This window comes from Crinia signifera, chromosome 2 (genome assembly GCF_055691185.1).
Source record: "Crinia signifera chromosome 2, ASM5569118v1, whole genome shotgun sequence".
Taxonomy (NCBI): domain Eukaryota; kingdom Metazoa; phylum Chordata; class Amphibia; order Anura; family Myobatrachidae; genus Crinia; species Crinia signifera.
Window position 1 is genome coordinate 217,704,561 of NC_139218.1, and position 18,334 is coordinate 217,722,894.

At 53.6% G+C, this 18,334-nt stretch overlaps 1 protein-coding gene across 1 annotated transcript in view; it reads left to right on the top strand.

The window, feature by feature from the left end:
• Positions 1–776: 776 nt before the first annotated feature.
• APPBP2 (amyloid beta precursor protein binding protein 2) overlaps positions 777–18,334 on the top strand; it is a 67,946-nt gene continuing 50,388 nt past the window's right edge. Inside the window, exon 1 of the mRNA XM_083173738.1 lies at positions 777–1,218. Coding sequence (XP_083029864.1) covers positions 1,081–1,218 — 138 coding nt within the window. The 5' untranslated portion in view covers positions 777–1,080. The remainder of the gene's footprint in view (positions 1,219–18,334) is intronic.

Here is an 18,334-nt window from a genome sequence, read left to right on the forward strand (position 1 = left end):
CATTAGCGAGGCGAAGCAGGAGGGGACACGACAAGATGTATCAACATCTTGCCGGCCGAAGCGGGGGGAGCGCTAACATCAGTTAATACTGATGCAGTGTCCTTCCCCCCCCCCCCCCCCGGTCGGCTGACTGTGCATGCGCAGGATCTCGCTACTCTTGCGAGATACCCAGCACAGCTCAGAGCCAGCAGCAGGGACAGCGCTGTCCCTGCTGTGGGCATAGGGCATCGCCGCCTGCAGCTGTCGAAGTCGATAGCTGCAGGCGGCGGATCTGTCAGCGATGTTGACCGTTCATAAATTAGGCAGGAGGCAGGCGCGCACTACGAAATATCATAGCTGCGCTAATCGCTATGCATGCTGCCACACGCTAGACACCCGCTCGGCGGGTGTCTTAGATCAGGGGAAGTGCTATCCCCTGCAATAACGCACGGGGATAGCGCAGATTCCCCTGATCGAGGGGTAATAAATCTATCCCTGAGTGTGTAATAATGCGGCCAATGTCTTATCTGTAGAATATAATAGCTCCTATGTAACTGTTATACATAACAGGGCTTTTAGCCTGAAAAGTCCTTTTAAAATACTTGAGATGTGTGACGTAATGCTGCTGCAAGTCCCCGGCTATACTTCTCGCTGGCCACTTATGCTCAGGAGGATTTAACAACAGTGACTTCACCGCAGCTTCACTACTGTACAACATGCATAGAACACGCGCTGCTGCAGACTTGCCGCTGGAGTCCCGTAGCCCCGCCCCCTGTCACGCCCGAGTACGCCCCTTCGCTGTACGCGATGACGTCACTACCGTGGCCTCTCACGTTATGTGATGAGGGCAAAATAGAGTGTTAGATGCCCGAATGTAATAAGATTGGTAGCATCGGTACTGCCGTGCCATAGTGCCCGGGGTCGGGGACAGCGCCAGCATCGGTGGGGGAGGACAGTGCTACTTTGTAGGAAGGGGACACGGGCGGAACGTTATACTCGCCAGTTCCTGGGGGTGGGTGTTTTTGACGAGGCTCCCGGGCCCCTGCCCAATTGCCGGAGAGCCGAGAGCCCAGCGAACGCTGTCCTGGGGGCCCGAAGAACATGGCGGCGGTGGAGCTGGAGTGGATTCCGGAGACGTTGTACAACACGGCCATCTCCGCAGTGGTGGACAACTACAGCCGTGCCCGCAGGGACATCCGCAGTCTTCCCGAGAACATCCAGTTCGACGTCTACTATAAGGTGACTGTGTGTGTGTTATATTTGCTGAGTGTACACCGCTGTGGCAGCTGAGCTGAGCCCCAGCTTGCGGTGCTGCAGTGTGGGTAGTGGTGGTGTCCCTGTGTACAGGCCAGCAGTCACTGTGTGTAGTGGTCAGGGCAGTGGCGCGGGGTGAGCAAGGTTGAGTCTATTTTATAGTGGGCTAAAGGACCTTGTCCCTCCAGGCACTACGATTTAGCCCACTCAATACAAATAGGCTATATCCTAGTGGGCTAAAGGACAGGTCCTTCTGTTCACACTGATTTAGCCTACTCAATAAAACTAGGCTATTTCTTAGTGGGTTAAAGGACCTGGTCCCTCTATCCACTTTGATTTAACCCATTCATTAAAGTTAGGCTATTTCCTAGTGGGATAAAGGACCGGTCCCTCTATCCACTTTGATTTAGCCAATTCAATAAAATTAGGCTATTTCCTAGTGGTCTAAAAGACTCACTTAAAGAACCAGGTCCTTCAGCCCACTTGATTATAGCCCATTTTATATAAGTAGGCTAAATCCAAGTGGGCAAAGGGACCCGATATTTTATGAGCATCTGGTGTAAAGAACCAGGTCCTGTAGGCCACTTGATTATAGCCCATTTTATATAAGTAGGCTAAATCCAAGTGGGCAAAGGGACCCGATATTTTATGAGCATCTGGTGTAAAGGACCAGGTCCTGTAGGCCACTTGATTATAGCCCATTTTATATAAGTAGGCTAAATCCAAGTGGGCAAAGGGACCCGATATTTTATGAGCATCTGGTGTAAAGGACCAGGTCCTGTAGGCCACTTGATTATAGCCCATTTTATATAAGTAGGCTAAATCCAAGTGGGCAAAGGGACCCGATATTTTATGAGCATCTGGTGTAAAGGACCAGGTCCTGTAGGCCACTTGATTATAGCCCATTTTATATAAGTAGGCTAAATCCAAGTGGGCAAAGGGACCTGATATTTTATGAGCATCTGGTGTAAAGGACCAGGTCCTTTAGGCCACTTGATTCCAGCCCATTTTATATAAGTAGGCTAAATCCAAGTGGGCAGAGGGACCTGATATTTTATGAGCATCTGGTGTAAAGGACCAGGTCCTTTAGGCCACTTGATTCCAGACCATTTTATAAAAGTAGGCTAAATCCAAGTGGGCAGAGGGACCTAATATTTTATGAGCATCTGGTCTAAAGGACCAGGTCCTTTAGGCCACTTGATTATATCCCATTGTATATAAGTATGCTAAATCCAAGTGGGCAAAGGGACCTGATATTTTATGATCATCTGGTGTAAAGGACCAGGTCCTTTAGGCCACTTGATTATAGCCCATTTTATATAAGTAGGCTAAATCCAAGTGGGCAAAGGGACCTGATATTTTATGAGCATCTGGTGTAAAGGACCAGGTCCTTTAGGCCACTTGATTCCAGCCCATTTTATATAAGTAGGCTAAATCCAAGTGGGCAGAGGGACCTGATATTTTATGAGCATCTGGTGTAAAGGACCAGGTCCTTTAGGCCACTTGATTCCAGCCCATTTTATATAAGTAGGCTAAATCCAAGTGGGCAGAGGGACCTGATATTTTATGAGCATCTGGTGTAAAGGACCAGGTCCTTTAGGCCACTTGATTCCAGCCCATTGTATATAAGTAGGCTAAATCCAAGTGGGCTGAGGCACCTGATATTTTATGAGCATCTGGTGTAAAGGACCAGGTCCTTTAGGCCACTTGATTCCAGCCCATTTTATATAAGTAGGCTAAATCCAAGTGGGCAGAGGGACCTGATATTTTATGAGCATCTGGTGTAAAGGACCAGGTCCTTCAGCCCACTTGATTATAGCCCATTTTATAAAAGTAGGCTAAATCCAAGTGGGCAGAGGGACCTGATATTTTATGAGCATCTGGTCTAAAGGACCAGGTCCTTTAGGCCACTTGATTAGAGCCCATTTTATATAAGTAGGCTAAATCCAAGTGGGCAGAGGGACCTGATATTTTATGAGCATCTGGTGTAAAGGACCAGGTCCTTTAGGCCACTTGATTATAGCCCATTTTATATAAGTAGGCTAAATCCAAGTGGGCAGAGGGACCTGATATTTTATGAGCATCTGGTGTAAAGGACCAGGTCCTGTAGGCCACTTGATTCCAGCCCATTTTATGTAAGTAGGCTAAATCCAAAAGTACATCACATTTTACAAGACACTTGCGTAAAGAACCAGGTCCTTTAGACCACAAGTTTGTAGCCCATTTAGACATAGCTAGGCTAAATCCTAGTGGGCAAAGGGAGGGTGTGTTGTGTGCCCAGGCACGCCATAAATGTCCGACACCCCCCCCCCCACACACAAATCGTGTTTTCTTTTCTAATGTGAATACATCAGACTTGCAGAAGAGAAGTGCGGGGTGAAGCAATCAGCCACACTCCTCTAGGTGGAGAGCTTGTGGGCGTAGTTGGATTTCTCGGGCCAGTGGTGTCAGGGGGTGGGAGGAAGGATAGTTACTACCGGGTGCCACTGCCAGCAAGTGTAGATCCATGGCAGGAACCGGTTATGGGACTAGCTTGGTGCTCACAGATGAGGAGAAGCGAATCAGCTGTACTCATGGGTAACCAGTGGGACACTGAATAGTGGGCAATTGGTATGCACTGACTGAAGCACCTCAGATTAGAGAATGGAACAAGCTGTGGGTGCTACTGAAACAGATGAGGTTGCATACAACAAGTGGTGGGGGCAAGGGATGGAACATAGAGGCGAGAAGAGAGGGAGCGAAATAAAGACAGGATAGTACAAAAAACAGGAGGAGAGGATACGGAAAGGAAAACTGGCAGAAAGGACACATATATTGGCACATTTAGGTAGAAGGGGCACAGACAAAGGCTCTGAGAGCCAGAAGAGGAACAGATAGTCATAACAGGGCACAGTCAAGGCCCCCATACCCTATGTGATTTTGGCCCGATTTCACTCGAATCTTGCCCAAATTGCATGTGAATGACATCTGATCCGATGCTCGGTCCCGTGCGTTCAGATCAGAGCTGGAGAGCATACATACATACACACATACATACAGCAGATAACCCTTATGTGCAGCTGTCAGCGGCACATCGAGGGTGCTGCTCAGCATCCACAATGTATCACATCCGATGTAGGGGGAGGGGGGGCACTAAGAGCCAGGCGGATGAATGAAATTAAGAAACCTCCGCCTGCAGCTTCCAGGGATTTATTACATCCAGTGCCATATAGTATGTGAGCTCTCCCGAGGAGCTGCCAGGGTAATCAGGTCAGACTTGGATTTTAGAGGCACAAGGAGGCAGAATGGGGGATGGATACAAAAGGAACTATGGGACACAAATTGTGTAACTGATTGGTTTAGGTGGCACAATAAATTACTTAAAAGTTGTAAATGGGTCACTTCACAGATATATATATTTCTAAATAAAAATGGTATAAATCCAAGTGTGCCTATACACAGAGGTTTGAATCAGACATCTGTCAGTTGTGGGATGGCACCTTCAGGGACGGTGCAAGGCACTGGAGCGGCCCAGGCGTGGGTGATGCATCCGCCGCCGCCACGTCGCACCACAGGGGGGTGTTATAGGACCGCGTGGGGGGGGGGGGGGAGGGTTGTGATGCAGTTGCCGCATTGCTCCATGGGAGGGAAGGGGCTGGCAGTTGATGCGGCGAGGGCAGCTGTGTTAATCCATGGGGGTAGCAGGGGGTGGGGGAGAGTTGCACTGCTTACCTTGAGCCAGGGGGGGTCCAGCGCCCAAGTGCCGCCCTCCAGTGGGCGGTACCCCAAGCAAATGCCTAAAGTTGCCTAGTGGTGGCGCCTGGCCTGGCCAACTTGTGGGGTTACGTGATCTCCTAATTGGTCTTTTCAAGCCTCCTTTAACTGTTATTTCAAATGATGTATACAAACGAAGTCCATACAATCATTTTTATTAGTCTTTTTTTTTTTTTTCAAAAAGTAGAATTCAATGAAGATTTTCAGTGCACAATTGATGGTTAAAGATGGAGTAAGTGTTTTTTAGGGAGAGAGGCTGCACCAGGTGGAGAGGGGGAAGAGAGAGCCTGTCAGAGGGAGAGAGAGGCGAGCAGGGGGAGAGAAAAAGAGGATGGACAGAAGGGGCGAGAGGGTGACGGAGGGTTGGAGAGAGAGAGCATAGGCTAGAGAAAAGAGAACTGGTAGAGAGCGAGAAAGAGCAAAAACATGGGGCAGAGGGGTGGTGATGGGGGTGAGTTGAAGAGGGCGATGGGAAGTGGTAATGTAACAAGGGGCAAGGTGAAATGGATTGAGGTGACAGTGGGCTAGAGGGCTGGGCAGTGAGATGATGTGAAAGGGCGATGTGGGAATAGAAGGCAGATCTCCTTTTACCAGCATCAATAGGTCTCCCATACATTAGCACTGTGCTCTCATGCAAGTAACCATCTGATTGGCTCCGCTGCTCCCCATCTCCCTAACCGCTCCTGCATGTCTCCCTCCCCCTGCCCGTCATTGCCAGCTCATGTCAGGGTCAGAAGAGCTCGTCCCCGGGGACCCTAATTTTCTTTTTAAAATGAGTTCCAGGTCACAATTTAGGGTCAAATACTACATGCTATAGCAGGTAGGATGTGCAGGCTTTGAGGGACATGCCTATGATTGTGAGAGCAGGAAGGGGTGGTGGGAAGGATGCAGAGACGGATTTAGGCTCAATGGGGCCCTAGGCAAGAAACCGGTTTGGGGGGTTATCCAAACAATCCATAGCTCTATATTTCCATTCATGCTCCCCTCGTTATTTTATTATTATTAATGACCCTTAAACAATATGCCACACACAAAGTAATGCCCCTTACACATTATGCCCAACACCGTAATGCCTCTTACACAACCAGTGATCGTGCTAGGTGCAAAAATGTGTGGGGCCCAGGTACCCCTCACTTTATACAGTTGGGACCCCACTTCACTGTTTATGGGTTCCATTACATAGTCTGCCTTTGATCTACCCAATCTACCGTCACTACAATGCCTCTTAGGTGGGGCAGAAGAAAGAGTAAGTGGTTTGATAGACAAAAAGGGTGTCTGGGAAAGAGCAAAAAATTGAGAGGAGCTAGAAAGAGGGAGAGGGGGATTCAAGAAAAAGAAATGCGAAAGGGGAATATCAAGAGAAAGGGAGGAGTGCGAGCAGAGAGAATGTCAATGAGGGAGAGACAGAAAGGAAAGACAGAGGGCCAAATGTAATAGGTTGAGAGCAGAGTTCGCAAAATTTTAGCCCTAACTGCGGACCCCTAAACTGAGTGGGTCCCCAGGGATGCCTCGCGCACTGCTGCAGCTGGTGTATAAGGAAAGCTGATAAATCCCCCCCCCCGTGTCCCATGTGGGAAGAGTGCTGCAGCCGCCATCCTGTGCTCTTGTGCCCTGATCTGCAGCATGGCAGAGCCGGACACCCACGCTGCTCCCCAGGGCCTGCTGGAGCTCTCCTCCCTGGGCCAACCACTGCTGCCAGAGCTCTGCTCCCTAGGTCTCTCTGCCGGAGCACTCCTGCTCCCTGGACCACCCGCCACTGCTGTCTGAACTCTCCTCCCTGGGTCATCCGCTGCTGCAACTGGGGGCCTGCTGTCTGAGTACTGCTGCTCCCGATGCTACCTGCCACCAGTGCTCTACTGCTCCCCAGTGCTGGCAGCTGGTGCTATTACAGGTGAGCATGGGCTGCCAGCGCTGGGAAGCATGAGAGCATGCCTTTGCAGAACTGTAAAAGCCAGTGCATGGAAGGCTGATGCTGGAGCAAGACCTGCCTTCGCCTCACCCCATCTCTTTACTCTTTTTCTATCTCTAATGTCCGGCAGTGACCACATTTGAAATGTCTGCTAAGAGGGGAGCAGGAGCGTTGCTATAGGGCAGAAGTATCAACCAATGTTAAGTGCATATCTGCACCTAACGATGGTTAACTGGGGGGATTACGGTCTTTTATATGTATTAACAGTACGCCTAATGGGCTCTAGGGACAGCCTGAAGAGTAACGCTCGGCGCGGCTGTCCTCTGTAATCCCCCCCAGCAATTAGCGGCCGGGGCGATGTATTAACAGCCGCTTCTTCAGCTTAGGGCTAGTGTTGTCCTTTCTCCACTGTGAGGACAGCACTAGCCCTGCTGCTGGCTGCGCTGGAGATCTTGCGATAATAACAAGATCTTGTGCATGCCCAGAGAGCCGGCCAGGGGAGAGGTTTTTTTTTTTACAATGCGCTCGCGCAGTGCTGCCTGGCCGCCAATAAGGAGAGCTGAGGAGACAGGAAGTAACATCTCTCCTTATCGACAGCCGCCTGCATCATACATCAAGGTTATAAGCATGCCCACTTCTCTTCGTTATGCAGGAGAAGCGGGACCTGTTATTTTAAACGTATATAGCCCCATTAATAAATCTGCCCCTATGTGGTGGAACATTTGTGAACATTATCTGTAATGGCGTTACTTTAGGAATTGTGTGGGGGGGGGACGACACACTACTGGAGGCATCATACAGTATGTATAAGCAGGAGTACTGGGGCACTACGGTGTGTGGCATAAATTGTGGGCATTACGGTGTGTGGCATGTTGTGTTATGGGCATAATGGTGTGGTATGTTGTATAATGGGCATGACTGTGCGTGGCATAATGCCTAACAGGCATTATGGTGTGCGTAACCCTGGCTCAGTGTGTCCAAGTGGTTCTAGCTGGTGTAGTGTGTTTAAGTGGCACTACTGCGGTGTAATGTGAATTTGTACTATTACGCGGCCATACCCTGAATCTAAAAAAACATGTCGTGGGGTTCTTCTCCTCCTGCCCCCCCCCCATGACCAGCCCAGAGCTCGGAGTGGTCCTGATTCCCAAGATATGGAGGACACACACCAGGCTCTTGAGCCGGCCCTGGTTTCCAAAATACAGGGGACAAAATGAATAGGGGTCCCCCGTATTTTGGGGACCAGCACCAGGCTCCACTAGAAGGGGGTGTAATGCCGTAGCCAGGGGACACTCTCGATGGGGTCCCATGGCCAAAACATTACCCACCCTAACTAATCAACCCAGGCCTGGGCTGAAGCCCGAGGCTATCCCCTGCACCCCTGAGCAGTGGGTGCAGGGTTTATAGCTTGTTTTAAAAATAGGAATTTAATACCTACCGGTAATTCCTTTTCACAAAGTCCTTATGGGATACTAGGCATCGTCTTAAGACCTTGAGTATTAGAGGGTACCCGCAAGGTCTTAAGACTTTTCCCAGTATCTTACAAGCCTGCCCCACTTGGGAGAACCACAGGTACCAGCATGTGGGGCATTAATGGCTCGCCGGTACCCAGTGGCGTAACTAGATACATGTGGGCCCCATAGCAAAAGTTTTTAAGGATCCCTATTTATCATCTAATGCTGAAAAATGTATACAGCACATGATACTTTGACAGGCAAAGTAGGCCCCATAGCAGCTGCACCTATGGTAGTTACGCCCTTGCTGGTACCTATAGCCCCCCTGTAAAGGAAATATTAAAAAAACACAGGTTTTTAAATATTTTATTAAACTTCATCTTGTCTTCACCCAGGGGGGCTCCTGCCCCCCCAGGGCTTTTGCGGAGTCTTCACCTGGGGCAGCTCTTTTGCATGGCCTCCACCACCTCTCAGGGATTGTTCTTCTGGAGCTCTTCTCTGCTCCCCCTCCTGCTGCTAGCGTTATGTGATGGGACCCCTCCGCCATCGGACTGGCTGCCCCGTCTTGAACTGGTTAATATAGCCAGCTCCAGGGGTTGGGGCAATGACAAGCCATGATTGTCTGGCCGTGGCCATTTTGAATTTTTATTTCCTCCGCACCGCTGGATGAGGGGGACCAAGACCACCGCTGAGACAAGGCCACCACAAGGGTCAGTTTATTTAGGGTGAGGAGGGGTTCGGAAGAGCCACGAGTGGGGGAGGGTCTGGGTGCTGCAAGTGGGGGCGGAATTGCCGTGAGTGGGGAAGGGGTCCGGGTGCTGCATCTGGGCATCTCAGGGTGAGGAGGGAGCTGGGCATCTTGGAAGAGGTGCACAGGGCATCTTAGAGGTAGAGGGGTGCTTCTAGCGGTTAGCGCTAGCGGGCAGGGGATCCCTGTTGCGTATGAGAAGTCACCACGGAGTCCCTGCGGCAGATGGGAACTAGTAGTTCCCATCCGCCGCAGGGACCCCGCCGCTGATCTCGCATAAACTGCAGGGTCCCCGTCGCTGATCTCACATAAGCTGCAGGGACCCCCTGCCTGCTGGTGGGTGGCATGCAGCGGGGTCTGGCAGCACAGGGTCGGGTAGCGCTGGCGGGCAGGGGGTCCCTGCAGCGTATGTGAAGTCAGCGGCAGGGTCTCTGCGGCAGATGGGAACTAGTAGTTCCCATCCACTGCAGGAACACCGCCGATAATCTCACATACGCTGCAGGGACCCCCTGTCCACCAGCGCTACCCCGCCTAACCCTGCGCTGCCAGAGACCGCTGCATGCCACCCACCAGCCTCCTGGGACATGCTGCAGAGTCCAGACAGGAAGTTCCCGCTGGTCCGAGCTTCCTGCTGCAGGCAGACAGTGAGAGGTGGGCGGCCAGGTACCTGAGACATTATAGGAATGAGGTGGCTGTGTGACCGGCCGGGCTGACCCCTTCAGTGATCGCTCAGAAGCCACCACACAGCAGAGATGTACAAGGCGTTCTGAGTGATCACTTTAAATTTACAGGCAGGGCTGTTATTCATCGGGGTCCCGCGGGGCTGCGCATCCATATCGCTGTGTGGGTTACACACAGCGAGATTCATCCACTTTCTGAGCGGTTTAGTAAAATTATGTAAAGTTCAAAAAGTGTCTGAATATCGCTACGTGTGTAGGGCCCATTAGTTCAGTTGGCAGAGGCAGCAGTGCTCCACTCACAGCCAGCAGTGGGAGAGGAATAAGAGGGAGAGGCAGCAGTGCCCCACTCACAGCCAGCAGTGGGAGAGGAATAAGAGGGAGAGGCAGCAGTGTTTTATGAGTGTCAGAGAGGGGAGGAAAGGGAAAGAGCGGGAAGGAGAAAAAGGAGAAAGACTAGGGGCAGAGAGAGAAATAAAGAGGAGATGAGAGATATTGCTGACAGAAAGAGAGGAGAGAGAGGTAGTAGGGGAGCGACAAGCGAGAGCATGGAAGATAAGGGGAAAAAAAAAAGAGAGAAAAGGGGTTGAGGAGTCAGCAAAAAAAGAGGGGAGGGTTGACACAGAGGCGGGTGAGAGAGAGGGGATAGAGGCAGTGTTGGGGAGGAGAAGGAGAGGCAAGAAGGGTGGTGAGGGAGAGTAGGTGTTTGTGTTTCGAGGGGAGCCCCCCCAGTACAAACAGTAGTGTAGTAGGTCTCCTCTGCCCAGGCACCGGTGGCGCAGGTCTCATGTGCCATCATCCTCACTGGTAGTGCAGGGTCTCTTGTACAGCCACTGAAGGGAGGGGGCAGGTAATTAAGGGGGGGGGTTGGGCAGTCGGTTGGCAGAGCAGCCATGCCCGATCGGCAATATTAATATAAAAAAACACCTGGAGAATAAAAAGGGTGCAGGGGATTGCCTTCCAGGGCCATGGGGCCCCCCAAGCGTCCGTGACCCTTAGCGGTGCCATCCCCCTGTACCCTCTGTAGTTACGCCACTGCTCAAAAGCGTTATGTGATGGGACCCAAAAACTGAGTAGGACCTCAACTTAACAAAGAGGGGTCCCGGGGACACACACTTTATTTTTCACTGAGTGTGATTACTGTGACTAGGAGGGAGGGGGGGACACACTGCTGCCGAGTAGGAGACCAGAGGTGGGGCACAGTTAGGAGAAGGGGGGGACAATGCAACTGGGTGTGAAGCCAGTGGGAAGGGGAATGAAACACTGTGGTCGGTTGTCGATAGGGTGCAGTCTCTTGGGTGTGGGGGGGGGGGGGTCAGAAGAAAGAGTGATTGGAGTGATGTCAAAGAGGGTGTTGGGGAAACACAGCAAAAGAGGAGCAAGAAAGGGCAAGGGGTGCAAGAAAGGGAGAGGGCTTCTTGGAAAAAGTGGTGTGAGGGGTAGGGTGTCAGAGAAAGGAAGAAGAGCAAAAAGAGGGACAGAGTTACAAGCAGGAGTAAGAACGTCAGGGAGGGCGAGAGAGAGAAAGATGGGAGCAAGAGTGAGCATGTCAGGGAAAAAATGGGGAGAGAAGGTGCCTGGGAAAGAAAACGAGAGTGTCAAAGATGAAGTAAGAGATGGTGTCAGGAAGAGAACGAAAGAGACAGCGCCAGGGAGAGAGAGGAAGCGTGGTGAAAGATGGGGAGGAAAGAGACAGACTATGGCAGAGTGAGGGTTGAGAAAGAGGGGGCAGGGGGGAAGAGAGCAGAGGAGAGAAAAAAAAGTCAGCAGCAGGGAAGAGAGAGAGGGTGAGAAAAAGGGGAAAGAGGGAAAAAGAAGGGTGAAGAAGGCAAGAGGGGGCAACACAAAAGGGGGAGAGGAGGCAGGTCTCATTCTCACCAGCATTGGTGGGGTTCCCTTTCACCAGCGCTGTCCCCTGGGCTCTCCTGCTTTGCAGCTGGTCAGAACACAGTGCATCCCCGAGGACCCCCGCACAGCTGGCCCCTGGCTCTCCTGCTGTGCTATAGAACAGCGCATCCCGGGGACCCACCAATTTTGTAAAAAGTAAGTCCCAGCACTCTTTTGGTGTGAAGGCTGCTGGCACCGGGTGTGAAATGGAAGGAGGAAGGTTGCTGGTGCTGGGTGTGAAATATGGGGAGGACGCTGTGTGTGCAGGCTGCTAGCACCAGGTAGGAGATGAATGGAGGGGCAGGGTGCAGGCGCCGGGTGTTGGATGGAGGAGGAGGGAAGGGTGCAGCTGTTGGGTGTCCAGGGAGTGAGAAGCGGATGGGGGTGTGCCGCCGGGTGAGAACGGGGAGTGCCACACAGGTTAAGAACCAGGCGGGTTTGGGAGAAGCTTGCCACCGGGTGAGAAACAGGAAGTAAGTGGTGGGGGGTGCCCACCGGTTGAGAAGCTGGGGGGTGCCCGCCAGACAGGTGAGAAGTGGGGGTTGGTGGGAAGCAGGGAGTGCAAGAGGGGCATGCCAAGTAGGTGAGAAGCAAGGGGTGGTGCCCGGGTAAGCAGGCAGGGGGTTTGAGATGCCCGCTGGGCGGGTGCGGGAAGGGGGGGGGGGGGGGGGGAGTTGAGAGGCGGGGGGATGACCGGGTAAGTGTGGGGGGGAGGGGGTTGTGAGTGTCCGCCAGATAGGTGAGAAGCGGGGGGGGGATGTGTGTGGTGAGAAGCAGGAGGGGCCACAGGGTAAGAACAGGGGACAGGGGGTTTCACCGTGCAGGTGAGAGGCAAGGGGGGTGCCTGGGTAAGTACGGTAGAAGCAGAGGGGGGATGATGCTGGAGGGGAGATAAGCAGGGGGTTTGGGGTGCCTAGGTAAGAAGGGGGGGGGGGGGGCGTCAGATGGGTGAGAATTGCGGGGGGTGGCCGGATCAGGAGATGCTGTCGGGTGAGAAGCGGGGAGGGGGTATGCCAGGTAAGAAGCGGGGAGGGGGTGCCCGTCGGGCCGGAAGAAAGGGGTGCCATAGGATAAGAATGGGGGGGCGTGGGGGGTGCTGCCTGGTGAGAAGCTGGTGGGGTGCCAACCGTACAGGAGAGAGGAAAGGGGGGAGCCCCTGGCCGGGTGGGAAGCGGGTGGTGGTGAAGGGTAAGAACGGGAGTGGAGGGTGCCGACGGCCTAGAAGGTGCCCGTCGAGAGGGGGGAATTGTGCCGCCGGGATAAGGAATGGGGGTGGGTGGTAAGAACAGATGTCAGGGGGGAGTGCCCACCGGGCGGGTGAGAAGCATGGAGGAGGGGGCACCTGGTAAGTAAGGTAGAAGCAGTGAGGGGCTGCCCCCGGATGGGCGAGAAGCAGGGGGTTTGGGGTGCCTGGGCAAGTAGGGGGAGTGTGCCGCCAGGCAAGTGCGGGGGGTGCCGCCGGGCAGGAGGTGCCATCAGGCGGGGAGGGGGCACGCCAGGTAAAGTGGGGGGTGGTCCGTCGAGCGGGAAGAAGGGGTCGCCACAGGGTAAGAAGGGGTGTGTGTGTGTGCTGCCGCGTGAGATGCTGGTGGGGATGCCGTCAGGAAGCAGAGGATTTTGGGTGCCTGGGTAAGTAAAGGGGGGAAGGGGTGCCGCAAGATGGGCGAGAAGCTGGTGGTGTGCCAGCCAGACAGGACAGAGGTAAGGGGGGGGGGGGGGCATGCCCCGGTCGAGTAAGAAGCAGGGAGGATGACCAGGTAAGTGGGGGCTCAGGGGGTGATAAGCCCGTGGGACTAGCCCCGCCGGGGGTGTTTTGAGAAGTGTGGGGGCATTTTGAGCAGTAGGTGTAGTATGCGCAAGGGGGGCAGTATGGGGGTATTTTGTGCAGTAGAGGGCAGTATGCGCAAGGGGGACAGTGCATGCAAGGGGGGCAGTATGCGCGGGAGGGGGCAGACAGTGTGGGGGCAGTATGCGCGGGAGGGGGCAGACAGTGTGGGGGCAGTATGCGCGGGAGGGGGCAGACAGTGTGGGGGCAGTATGCGCGGGAGGGGGCAGACAGTGTGGGGGCAGTATGCGCGGGAGGGGGCAGACAGTGTGGGGGCAGTATGCGCGGGAGGGGGCAGACAGTGTGGGGGCAGTATGCGCGGGAGGGGGCAGACAGTGTGGGGCAGACAGTGTGGGGGGCAGACAGTGTGGGGGCAGTATGCGCGGGGGCAGACAGTGTGGGGGCAGTATGCGCGGGGGCAGACAGTGTGGGGGCAGACAGTGTGGGGGCAGGCAGTGTGGGGGCAGTATGCGCGGGGGCAGACAGTGTGGGGGCAGTATGCGCGGGGGCAGGCAGTGTGGGGGCAGTATGCGCGGGGGCAGACAGTGTGGGGGCAGTATGCGCGGGGGCAGACAGTGTGGGGGCAGTATGCGCGGGGGCAGACAGTGTGGGGGCAGTATGCGCGGGGGCAGACAGTGTGGGGGCAGACAGTGTGGGGGCAGTATGCGCGGGGGCAGACAGTGTGGGGGCAGACAGTGTGGGGGCAGACAGTGTGGGGGCAGTATGCGCAGGGGCAGACAGTGTGGGGGCAGTATGCACGGGGGCAGACAGTGTGGGGGCAGTATGCACGGGGGCAGACAGTGTGGGGGCAGGCAGTGTGGGGGCAGGCAGTGTGGGGGCAGTATGCGCGGGGGCAGTATGCGCGGGGTCAGACAGTGTGGGGGCAGTATGCGCAGGGGCAGTATGCGCAGGGGCAGTATGCGCAGGGGCGGACAGCGTGGGGGCAGTATGCGCAGGGGCGGACAGCGTGGGGGCAGTATGCGCAGGGGCGGACAGCGTGGGGGCAGTATGCGCAGGGGCGGACAGCGTGGGGGCAGTATGCGCAGGGGCGGACAGCGTGGGGGCAGTATGCGCAGGGGCGGACAGCGTGGGGGCAGTATGCGCAGGGGCGGACAGCGTGGGGGCAGTATGCGCAGGGGCGGACAGCGTGGGGGCAGTATGCGCAGGGGCGGACAGCGTGGGGGCAGTATGCGCAGGGGCGGACAGCGTGGGGGCAGTATGCGCAGGGGCGGACAGCGTGGGGGCAGTATGCGCAGGGGGGGACAGCGTGGGGGCAGTATGCGCAGGGGGGGACAGCGTGGGGGCAGTATGCGCAGGAGGGGACAGCGTGGGGGCAGTATGCGCAGGGGGGGACAGCGTGGGGGCAGTATGCGCAGGGGGGGACAGCGTGGGGGCAGTATGCGCAGGGGGGGAAAGCGTGGGGGCAGTATGCGCAGGGGCGGACAGTGTGGGGGCAGTATGCGCAGGGGCGGACAGTGTGGGGGCAGTATATGCAGGGTGGGCAGTGTGGTGGCAGTATGTGTAGGGTGGGCAGTGTGGGGTATTATGTGATGGGTGGGCAGTGTGGGGTATTATGTGCAGGGTGGGGACAGTGTGGGGGCAGTATGTGCAGGGGGGAAAGTGTGGGGGCAGAATGTGCGGGTGGTGGTGCAGGGTAAGAACGGGAGCGGAGGGTGCTGCCGGGCGAGAAGGTGCCCGTCGAAGGAGGGGTGGGGGGTGTTTTGTTCCGCCGGGTAAGGTGGGTGGTAAGAGCAGGTGACGTAGAGGGTGCCCACCGGGCAGGTGAGAGGGGAGGGGGTGCTGCTGGGTGTACCTGATACCTGGGATGATCATGTCTCACACCCAGTCCGCAGCACATGCTGATCCTGCCTGCAGCAGTAGGAAAGGAAGGAGGAAATGGGACTCAGTGTATTGACTCCTCCCACTGATCACTGCGGGTCACGTGGGTGTGATGTCATCACAGGTCCTTTAGCCCACTATAATTTAGCATCTACCGGGTGAGCAAGCAGCTGAGCTGTCACACAGGGTTGCTACAGACACAATGGGGCAGATGTATTAAACCGTGCGAAGAGATAAACTGGAGATAAAGTGGAAGGAGTTAACGCACCAGCCAATCAACTCCCATCTGTCATATTTCAAACACAGCTGATTGGCTGGTGCGTTATCTCCTTCCACTTTATCTCCAGTTTATCTCTTCGCCCGGCTTAATACATCTGCCCCAATATTTCAGCTAATTACACGCTGATTGCTCTTGAGTCCGGTGAATGTGAGCACACAGACTGTGTTAGTGAGTTCCTGTGAGAGCAGACATGTTGTGTATACACGTTTGCTGTCTGGTAACTTGCTTGATCTGTCTTCCTCTGCATGGTACTACATTAATGCAGTGCTGTGTGTGCAGCTGACAGTCTCTAGACACTAATGTTTTTCTAGATCTTCACGTTAGGTCACAGCCAGGTCATTACTTGGCACATGTGGGCCGGGTTCGTTTATCTCTGGGTTTGACTTTTTTTATTTGTTGGATAGTTTTGCCACACATTTTGGGGCGATGTATGAAGCGGCAAAATGTGTGAAGAGTCGTTGTAGCCATCGATCAGATGCTATCTGTAATTTTATAGAATGCAGTTGATAAGTATTACTTCAAAGCTGGTTGACCTGGGCAACTACTCTACTGTCTCACTTTTCCACTCTTTTTACTGGTTCAAACATCTGCCCCTTTGTTTTGCCCATACACTGTGACTTCAAGCTGACAGCAGCTCACTTTTACTTCTTTTTTTTTTTTTTTAGTTTAAAAACCGCTCAGCCCAGTTGTGAGTGCTGATGCGCATTCCCGCATCATCGCTGACTGCTGCCGCTCATCTGCTGATCTTAACAAAGCTATATCCATTTTACGAAAGCAGCTGTGTGCATACATGTTGCTCTTTATGATTACATTGGAGCAATGGGGATTTTCCCTGACTTACTTAATTAGCGCAGGTCACCCATACACGCTGGAGCTACACTATATTGTTAAAGGATGTAACCATCACTGTTCCATTCTTTATTAACCTGCATCGCTATCATTGAGGTGCAGATCATCAAACCTAGTGTTGACAAATCGATCTCTGAAGAGGGGTGTGGATTATTAGGTAGACAGTGTCTTGGTCTATCAGTATTGGTTGACACATGAAAAAAGGTTGACATGCACTAGGTCAACAAAAGGCAGATATGAGAATGTTAGGCACATGAAAGAGTCTACGTAAATTTTTTATTTTTTTGGGGGGGTTCCAGTCAACATGGACCCTCGCGTTGCTCTGGACAGTACTGTAATCTCGCTCTATGCTCATGTGGATGGTATAGTAAGAACAAGTTGACTCAAAAAACAAATATCATGAAAAACTCAGGGTGACTTTTTCATATGTCAAACTTTTTTGCATGTTGACCTTTTTCATGTTTTGGCCTATTGCCTGTCAAACTAATGACCAGATACCCTTGAGAAAGCATATATCCAGTAAGTATTTACAAGTATCTGTTCATTATGCAGTCTGTAGTTAAGGTTTCTCTCTGTAGAAAAAAGTAATTATTGTTTTTTTTAAACAATAATTTCTGTAATTTGGAGCACTCTGCCTAACCAGTCTATAAACCCTTTTGGGCCAGATGCACCAAGCTTCAAAAAGTGATAAAGTGGAAAGTTATAAACAACCAGCAAATCATTCAAAATCAGCCTGTAACATGACAGTTAATACCATGTTCTCACTGCGAGTGAGAAATACACGGCTTTTGGACTGCAGGGACGGACCCCCATTCTCACTGCAAGGCAAATTCCCGGGTGAAGAAGTTCTACCCGGTAATTTGCCTTTTAACACAGGTTTTTATGCAGTGAGAACTGGTTAACCCGTGTCTGCATACCCGGATCTCAAACACTGGTAAAAAGAAGGGTTTTATCCGTGTATGAGATCCGGGTATGCGACCTGTTCACACTGCAAAAAAACAGTGTTAAAAGGCAAATTTCCAGGTCAACATGCTAGACCCGGGAATTTGCCTGCAAAGAAAACTGGGTATAAGCTGGCCACACACTGCTGTGATGTATTGGCCCGATCCGTCAGAATCGGGTAAAATCCGACTAGTGTATGGGGGCCTTTAGGAACTCATTGGCTGGCCCTAAAGGCCCCCATACACTAGGGCGACTTGTCCTTAGGACAAGTCGCCCCCGACTTCCCCCTGAGCTTCCCCGGCTGCTCCCCGGGGGAGCTTGATTAGATTGGCACTTGATGTGCCATTTTTTACATGTGATAAATCGTCTCGATTTATCACATGTAAAAACCTGGGGAGCAGGGGGGGGCTACAGAGGTGGGAGCAGGGGGGCTGGGGACACTGCGGGGACAGCGTCTGTGTCCCCCGCTGCTGGTAACACTGCGGGGACAGCGTCTGTGTCCCCCGCTGCTGGTAACGCTGCGGGGACAGCGTCTGTGTCCCCCGCTGCTGGGGACACTGCGGGGGACACAGGCGGCATAGAGCCGGGCAGGGGGAGCCGGCGGGAGCTGTCAGTGCTAGAAAAAAAAAGCCTATACAATGAATGGGCAGCCTGTGATTGGCTTAGCGCTCTCTCAGCCAATTGCTGACTGGCTGAGAGAGCGCTCAGCCAATCACAGGCCGCCCATGCATTGTATGGGCTTTTTTTTTTTTATTCAATACTGACAGCTCCCGGCGGCTCCCCCTGCGCGGCTCTATGCCGCCTGTGTCCCCCGCAGCTTCCCCAGCCCCCCCCTGCTCCCTCTACCGCCTCGCCGCCCCACTAGGTCCCAAGTCGGGTGGTCGGACGTGCAGCAGGTCCGACCACCCGACGCAGATCCGATGCGCACGGGACCGCGCATC